This window comes from Triticum dicoccoides, chromosome 2A (assembly GCF_002162155.2).
Source record: "Triticum dicoccoides isolate Atlit2015 ecotype Zavitan chromosome 2A, WEW_v2.0, whole genome shotgun sequence".
NCBI classification, from domain to species: Eukaryota; Viridiplantae; Streptophyta; class Magnoliopsida; order Poales; family Poaceae; genus Triticum; species Triticum dicoccoides.
This window is the reverse complement of record NC_041382.1, coordinates 102822983-102830610: the sequence shown is the minus strand read 5'-3', so window position 1 is coordinate 102830610 and position 7628 is coordinate 102822983. Positions and strand designations below refer to the sequence as shown.

Genomic DNA, 7628 nt, shown 5'->3' with positions numbered 1-7628 from the left:
CATGACATTGTCCTTGCCCTGATACCCTTTCTATAGAGTTGGTCGTGCATGTTGTTTGGGCCCAAGCATGGCCACAGGTGGGAAATAGTCGCTACTGTGGGGCGGAGCGGAAGTTAACCTGGTGGGTCCATTGGGTCAACGTGGCAACAATTCAAGCATCTCCAAGCGACACGGCGGCAGGTCAATGCTGGCCAAGCAAGCTTAGGACCTAAGACGAACAAAGTTACATAGTTTTGGGACCCAAAACTGAAGTTTCAAAATTATAGGACTAAACTAGCACACCTCCAATAGTTTTAGGACCTAAAACTGCAGTTTATAGGACTAAACTGACACATTTCCAATAATTTTAGGACTTTGCATTTTACTCAACATAAAAGAGCACACCAGATTCAGTACATGGTCACGAGACCACTATATAAAGTTCCGTGAAAAAAAATGCCACTTCATAGATATATCAAGGATCTGCGCGCACGTGTCGGAGTTCATAAATGGGTAAAGCAATCAGCAATGCTGAGTAAGAGTCAATCACACACACATAAATGGGAAATGATGTGCGTGAATCTCATCCAGAGTAACAGTCAATCACACACTTAAAAGAGATCTAACGGAGCAACAGTCAATCACACACTTCAGAGATCTAACAGAGTAACAGTCAGTCACACACTAAAGAGAGATCTTGCCAATGTGACTGTGGTTTGGCCAACTCTACCAGGGAAGATTGGTAAGTTGCTTGTCTTGGCATTCTGAAATGCAATTCATGGCTAGTTCTCTTAGCTGTTCTTCCACGGTCTCCATGGGAAGGGAACCATCGACGACCTTCATGAGAGAAAAAGAAATGCAGTAAGCCATTGAGGTTCACATGAAAAACGGTTGCAAAAGAATCTACGGCGGGGTTCCTCAATTTGTTCTTCCATAAATTCTAGACATATACTGCTTCACTTCAAGTTGCACCTCCTTGACTATATACCTCACATGGACTCAGAGTTGCGATCAAATGTGGCAAAGCAAATACAGGTCCCTATGTGTGCATTTTTGTGTGGCATAAGTTACCTTCCATGTCGAATCACGGAGTGAATGGTAATGCTCAGCAACTCTCTTTTGGAACTCAACTCTTTCGTATCTTTCACCCCCATAGCCTCCTCTTTCGGCCGCTTTCTGAAACAGCAAATTCACATTTACCATTAAGAATTTCGGATAACCTGAGTAAACAACTGCAGAGAAGGCTACTTTTTGCTACAGATTCTGGGTCTGCAAAGAATTTGCTCAACTACAGATTTTTCATGTTTCCTACCTTAAGCAGAATGACATACAATTGACGCATATTGTTTGTTTCGACACTGAATATAGATGAACATCTTAGGTGCATCACCATCACTGAGTTTTATCTATATGGTTATTTGATAGGATTATGGGCCTATGGTGGCCATAATCACCCACTATGAGGAACTGAACGATTCAAATGCACAAAAGCATGAAATAAGCATTGCAAGCAATGCATAACCTAAAGGTAAGTTGCTTTGAATCCATAGAAAGAATTAGGAGCAACAGAGTACCTCTGGTTGTACATCAAGATATATTACAAGATCTGGGGCTAGCAGTCCAACCTCAGGGGCCTGCAACAAGAAAAAAATAGGCAATACTTGTCAGCATTTCACACATAAGGTGCACACCTCAAGGTTGTTAAACAGGCTAGCCCAGTTGTCATTTCACACATATGACCTTGCACCACCCAATGTCAAGTCCTTTAGCAGCTGAAAATGCAACTCCAGAATAAGAATAGCGGTCAACGACGAGTGTAGTCCCACCAAGTAGCTTGCTCTCCATCAAACTTCTGTACATGACAAAACCAACAAACAGCTCCATATTCAGAACCATACCAACATCTGAACTATTGCACATAGTGTGCATACCAGATCATATGCAGTCACCACCCAATAATTCTTTCCAACCCGAATCACTATCAGATTGCACACACTGAGATTTCACAACACGAACAAACCTTTTCTCCCAGCGGTTCGCACTGAAGAGCAAATGGATGGTCCGGTCATCGAGCTGCGACTCGTTGGCAAGGTACGCGGAGATCATCTTCCCGACGCTGGTGTCTCTGTCCGGGAAGCGCCACCCTTCGGTTGCGCAGCCTTTCCCTTCCAGAAAGGACAGCAGCCGGGCGCTCTGCGACGACTTGCCGCTTCTGTCCAGCCCTTCCAGGACTATGAGCGCGCCGCGGCCGCCCTTGCCGCCGCCGTTATCCATCCTCGCGCCCTGGAACGCGGCCCTGCGCTGCGGGAACAAGCCGAGGCCACGCGGAGCCGCGATGCCGGCGCCCCTGCGAGGAAGATCGCGCGCACAGTGAGCTCAAGGGTTGTATGCACGCGGACTTTGGTTAAGGGGAGCTTCAGTCCTGGAGCCTCACCTGCTCCAAGAAGCTGCTCTCCCGGCGAGCCGAACCAGCGCAGTCATGCACAGGCGAGTACACCTACGATTCCGCCCTCTATCAGTGCTGTTCCAGGCCTCGACGCTCTATTCTTACAAGCGCGATGGTGTGGAGGGGGGAAAGAGGAGATGAGAGGAGATCTTACCTGGGCCGGGTAGCGGCGGACGGCTGTCTCCGGTGGATGGCGGCGGCGCCGACGGCGAGAGGAAGGGGGCGAGACGAAGGGCGGGTTGGTGGAGCCCGGAGACTCGGGTCTTCTCTACATCTTATGGGCCGGGCCCACCTTGCAGCCTCTCTCTTTCGGATATCACGGCCCGGCCCAGCCCAATCACTAGCCTCATTCGTCCAGGGCTTAAGCTTTCGCCTAGGGTTTAACCGAGCCGCTCGCCGCTGCTCCTCCCTCGACCAAGAAGCAAATTGGCCATGGCGACCCAGGCGCGCGAGCTCCCGCCCAAGCCTGAGCTGCCCCGGGACAACGGCGACGACTACGAGGACGACGAGGATGAGGAGGAGGAGGAGGGGTGGGACGACTGGGAGTCGGACGGCGACGACGCGGCGGGCGGCGGCGGCGGCCTCCTCTGCCTGTTCTGCAGCGCGCGGTTCGACTCCGACGGCCCCCTCTTCGCGCACTGCGGCTCCGAGCACGGGTTCGATTTCCACAAGCTCGTGCGGGAGCTTGGGCTGGATTTCTACGGTTGCATCAAGCTCATCAATTTTGTGCGCTCCAAGGTGCGCCTCCTCTCCCCCCTTGCTTCCATGACCGCGCCGAGCAGCTTCTCAGCTCGATTGTTTCACTATCGATTACGCACAGCGCGAAGTTAATTGCTGTGCTAAAACTTTTGTGGTCGTATGAGGTTGCCAGTGTCAGGAACCAATCCACTAGTTCCATTTCATGGTTGACTTAGATAGAAATTCTGGTGAATTTTGTGCTTGTTTGCTGCATTCCATGGCTTATGGGCCTTATGATTGATATATAGGCTGCGTCTATAGCAATTTTGTTGAATTTTGTGCTTGTTTGCTGCATTCCATGACTTATGGGTCCTTTGGTATGTAGGTTGCAGAGAATAAGTGTTGGAGCTGCCCAGAGATTTCCCAACTTGAGGGGAAGGTTCCATGGGCGGAGGACTCATACCTGAAGCCATTCATGGAAGATGACTCGCTGCTGCACAGTTTGTCCATCTTTGATGATGAAGATGACGAGGACTGTGAGATGCCAGTGGAAACAGGGGAGTGTTCAGCGGGCAATGGGAGGTCAGGTGAACTGCAGGGGAATGGTCTAAACACCATTATCGACGATTGTTCTGACATCAGTGCTAGGTTTGAGAAAGCAGTTACTACTGAAAGTAATGGTGGAGATAACAATGGGTCTCTTTCAGAGGAACAGACTGATAGGCAGCTGAAGATTACACGTGCTAGTGTTACTGCCAAGGAAATTAAAAAAGTGGATGACAACTACTTTGGGTCTTATAGTTCATTTGGCATTCATAGGGAGATGCTGGGCGACAAAGTACGTGAACTCTTGTCATATGTGATTAATAGGTTCCTTCAACATATGCGTGTTGCTTTGATTTCACATATGGGCTATTATGATTCACAATATCATCTAACTCTCCCACTGTGCCCAACCTTTTCAGGTAAGAACAGACGCTTACAGAGATGCCCTTTTGGACAACCCTAGCCTCATGAATGGAGCAACTGTACTGGATGTTGGTTGTGGTACAGGAATTTTAAGGTATGTAATGTAGGATGCGAAATGCTTTTGCAATCGTGGTTTACTTTGTCTTACCATGACGCCTGATGCTTGGTGGCAGTCTCGGGTTCAGCCCAGGCACACTGCGCATAAACTACTGAGAAAGAAAAACACTGGTAATAATTATGATTTGTACAAGTAAAAGTAAAATAATCACTTCTTTTGCAATAAATAAATAATAATAATCGCTTGACTAGGTCCAGTATGCTCAATAGCTTGTTAGTGAGAGTTCTGATTTGGTTTAAATTTCTAAATGCAATATTCGATTCGAACTGATTGCATGTGGTCTAGTGCTCATATCATCAAAGTGCAAGGCTGGTCTTTAACTGATATCATTATTCTTAATAGTGAATTGTCATTCTGTCCCTGCCTTTGGGCTGTTGCTGACAGATTCTTCTCATAGTCTTTTTGCAGCGAAGGCTGGTGCATCTAGAGTTGTTGCGGTTGATGGGAGTGCAAAGATGTCTTCTGTGGCTACACAAGTATGCTTTTCCCAATCATAATGCCAAACTTCTGGTCTCTTTGTACCATGATTTCTGTCTCACAGTTATAGAACAAATGCAGGTGACAAAAAATAATGGTTTATTATATGACGAGAATGCGCAAACAAAACAAAAAGGTAGCCCTCAAGTGATAAGTGTTGTGCATACCAAGGCTGAAGAGCTAGACCATAAAATAGTAGTTCCACCCAATGGCTTTGATGTGTTAGTAAGTGAGTGGATGGGATACTGCCTATTGTATGAATCCATGCTCAGTTCAGTCATATATGCACGCGATCATTTCCTAAAACCTGGTGGTGCTATTCTCCCGGATACTGCAACAATTGTAAGTTTGTAGCAATGCTTGCCTATATTGTTTGTCTCCAGTTTCTGCAGTTGATAACTTGTTTCTTCTGTTCCATAGCTTGGTGCTGGTTTTGGGAGGGGTGGAACTAGCTTACCATTTTGGGAAAATGTGTATGGCTTTGATATGTCATGTATTGGCAAAGAAGTAACAGGGAGTTCGGCTCGATTTCCTGTAGTTGATGTACTTGATTCTAAGGATATTGTGACAGATACTGCTGTACTCCATGTAAGTCCTAGGAACTCTGAATACTTATTTCACTTCTCAATCTTCCTCATTTTTGCTGAAGATGATTGCTATATGGAGCTAAAGAAGTTAGTTTTTATAGACTTATGGATATAAATTCTATATTTCACTACTAAGTGTAATTCACAGAGTCAATGTACTCAAAGGCTCCTGATAAAAATAAATGTACCAAAGAATCAATAATTACAATATTTGATCCACTGTGCTCAGATGTCCTAACAATGCAGGTATTTGTAATCTAACATCTTGGTTTCCTTATTGTATATGCAGTATTTTGATCTGGCAACTATGAAGGAAAGTGAAATGGATTTCACCGCGAGCTTGGAGCTAAGGCTTCCTGAAAGCGGTGCAGCTGCTGTACCAGGAGTAACCTGGTGCCATGGCATTGTCTTGTGGTTTGACACTGGCTTCACGGACAGATTCTGCAAGGACAAGCCTGTGGTCCTGTCCACCTCTCCTTTCTCCACACCAACTCACTGGTCGCAAACAATCTTCACCTTTGAAGAGCCCGTAGCGATTACAAATGAGAAATCAGTCGTTGGCTCATCTGCATCAGTTGGCTCAGCGGAGTGCCCAGCTGCCACGATCAGATCCCGCATCAGCATCGTGAGGGCCTCCGAGCACCGCAGCATAGACATATCAATCGAAACCACGGGAATCAGCTCAGATGGCCAGAAGCACAGCTGGCCAGCTCAGATCTTCAACCTTTGAGCGAAGTGCTGCCCTTGTGATGAAATTTTGCCCTTTACCTTTTCCACCGTCGGAGCTGTTCGGTCACCCACAGCGATTCTTCGTATCTTTAGGTTGAGTTGAAAACTTCTCTATGGTGGTAGGGAGCACTTGGTCCAACTGAAGTTCAGGTGAAGATGGAAGCGGGCTGAAGGTAGACTTTTTAGTGGCCAGTGTGAGTTAGTGTCCTGTGAGATGTGTGTACCTCTGAAATGAACCCGGGCAAATTTGAATATCAATCCACCAATGTAAGATGTTCACATGATACAAGTGGAAATGTTCCACTTTCGTAGTGGGAGTACATCACCATCGCTGTTCCTTAGCTGCATAATAAACTGCAAAATGTAGGGTTTAATAGCGTTATGTGCAACTTCTTTTGTGACGAGCTTTTAAAATGAATATTCTTCTGGAACAGAAGTTTTTTAGATAATTTTTTACACAAAGGAAAGACTATGCGAGACTGAAACAAGGGCTTTGATGGGTATGTTCCGTCGACGCAGTCCTCTAGTAGTGTACTAGTGTGCTAACGTCTTGTACAATGCAAGGTGCTTGGAGAAATAAATCAGGTTTTTTAAACACCGTGTTTATATGTATCGGGCAGACGCTTAATTAGACGTCTCTTCTGTAGAAATAGACATCGGTGCTTTAGAAAAATTCGGTTTATTTTTTAAAACACCTCTCTAAGCATCTAGCATTGTACAAGGCCTAAGAAAGAAGTCCCCGTAAAAAAAAGGCCCAAGGAAGAAGTGGTTTGAAGCAGTCGTAGCCCTCAACGAGGAGTGTTAGAAGGAGAGAGGGATTGGTGGAATTGTTGTTGTATTGCTTGAGCCTCATGGGCATATATATAGGAGTACAATGACCAATTTGGAGTACAAGACAAGGCAGGAACAAATCCTAGTCTATCATATACTTCCTAATAAACATTATACTCAACATCCCCCCGCAGTCACAACGGTAGCGACGCAGACGATGAGACTGGAGAAGAATCCGAAGGTAAGCCGATGGACACCCCCCACAATCGTAACGGTCGATGTATCGCGGAAGTCATGGCTGGAGTGAAAACCGACGAGGTTGCTCAAGCAAGGCGATAGCCCTTTGTGCCGTTTGTCGCGGTAGCCGAGAGCGCAGGGTGGTGTAGCCGTGGTCGAGGTACCCGTGCGAGGGACCCGTGGTCGATGTCGAGTTGGGGTGGCCGGTGTCGAGGTAGTCGTCGTGGACCGGGAAGAAGAACGGCGGCGGCAGCGGCCTAAGGAGGCGGCACCCGGCGGCTAGAGAAGGAGCGCGGCGGTGGTGCTCGAAGTAGGCGATCATGAACCCGACAGCGTGACGAAGACCGGCGCGGACGGTGACGTTCCCGCGCCAAGGGAGGCGGCGCGACGCATATCACGTGTAAGTCAATGCGTGTGGACGGCGGTGGACCGCGGGCCGCAGCGTTACGGCCCGGAGGGGCGACGCAACGGCGGCGGGCAGGTCGGGGCGGCGGCGGGGAAGACCTCAGGGCGGTTGCAGGGATCGCGTGCCACACTCACTACGGCCCGACGGGGCAACGCAGCGGCAGCACGAGGGTCGGTGCAGCCTCGGGGACGACCCTGAGCGGACGGCCTCGGTGCGGCTATTGACCGCGGG

General features: G+C 47.9%; 2 protein-coding genes across 3 annotated transcripts; one reads left to right on the top strand and one right to left on the bottom strand.

Moving 5' to 3' along the window:
• Nucleotides 1-426: 426 nt before the first annotated feature.
• LOC119353627 (thymidylate kinase-like) lies at nucleotides 427-2711 on the bottom strand. 2 transcript variants are annotated; one of them, XM_037620264.1, is made up of 7 exons: nucleotides 2580-2711; nucleotides 2414-2476; nucleotides 2000-2326; nucleotides 1720-1831; nucleotides 1554-1613; nucleotides 1051-1155; nucleotides 427-816 (listed from the first exon to the last, which is right to left on the bottom strand). In XM_037620264.1, the coding sequence occupies exons 2-7, from the start codon at nucleotides 2458-2460 to the stop codon at nucleotides 706-708; spliced, it is 762 nt and encodes a 253-aa protein (XP_037476161.1). In that variant the 5' UTR covers nucleotides 2461-2476; nucleotides 2580-2711; the 3' UTR covers nucleotides 427-705. The 2 variants fall into 2 exon arrangements, with proteins under 2 accessions (XP_037476161.1, XP_037476162.1); XM_037620265.1 differs by lacking the exon at nucleotides 2414-2476 and having other exon boundaries at nucleotides 2580-2698.
• A 91-nt stretch (nucleotides 2712-2802) lies between these two features.
• On the top strand, nucleotides 2803-6401 carry LOC119353626 (probable protein arginine N-methyltransferase 3). Its single transcript, XM_037620263.1, has 7 exons — nucleotides 2803-3163; nucleotides 3489-3941; nucleotides 4069-4166; nucleotides 4588-4666; nucleotides 4749-5009; nucleotides 5088-5255; nucleotides 5544-6401. Exons 1-7 carry the CDS (start codon nucleotides 2858-2860, stop codon nucleotides 5982-5984), a joined length of 1806 nt encoding a protein of 601 aa, XP_037476160.1. The 5' UTR covers nucleotides 2803-2857; the 3' UTR covers nucleotides 5985-6401.
• Nucleotides 6402-7628: the final 1227 nt, after the last annotated feature.

Coding starts and splice junctions, on each gene's coding strand:
- LOC119353627 (XM_037620264.1), bottom strand. CDS start 2,460: ATGACTGCGCTGGTTCGGCTCGCCGGGAGAGCAGCTTCTTGGAGCAG. Junction 1,156..1,553: donor ATCTTGATGTACAACCAGAG/GTACTCTGTTGC, acceptor TTGCTGTTTCAG/AAAGCGGCCGAAAGAGGAGG. Junction 817..1,050: donor TCCGTGATTCGACATGGAAG/GTAACTTATGCC, acceptor TCTCTCATGAAG/GTCGTCGATGGTTCCCTTCC.
- LOC119353626 (XM_037620263.1), top strand. CDS start 2,858: ATGGCGACCCAGGCGCGCGAGCTCCCGCCCAAGCCTGAGCTGCCCCGG. Junction 3,164..3,488: donor TCAATTTTGTGCGCTCCAAG/GTGCGCCTCCTC, acceptor TTTGGTATGTAG/GTTGCAGAGAATAAGTGTTG. Junction 3,942..4,068: donor GGGAGATGCTGGGCGACAAA/GTACGTGAACTC, acceptor CAACCTTTTCAG/GTAAGAACAGACGCTTACAG.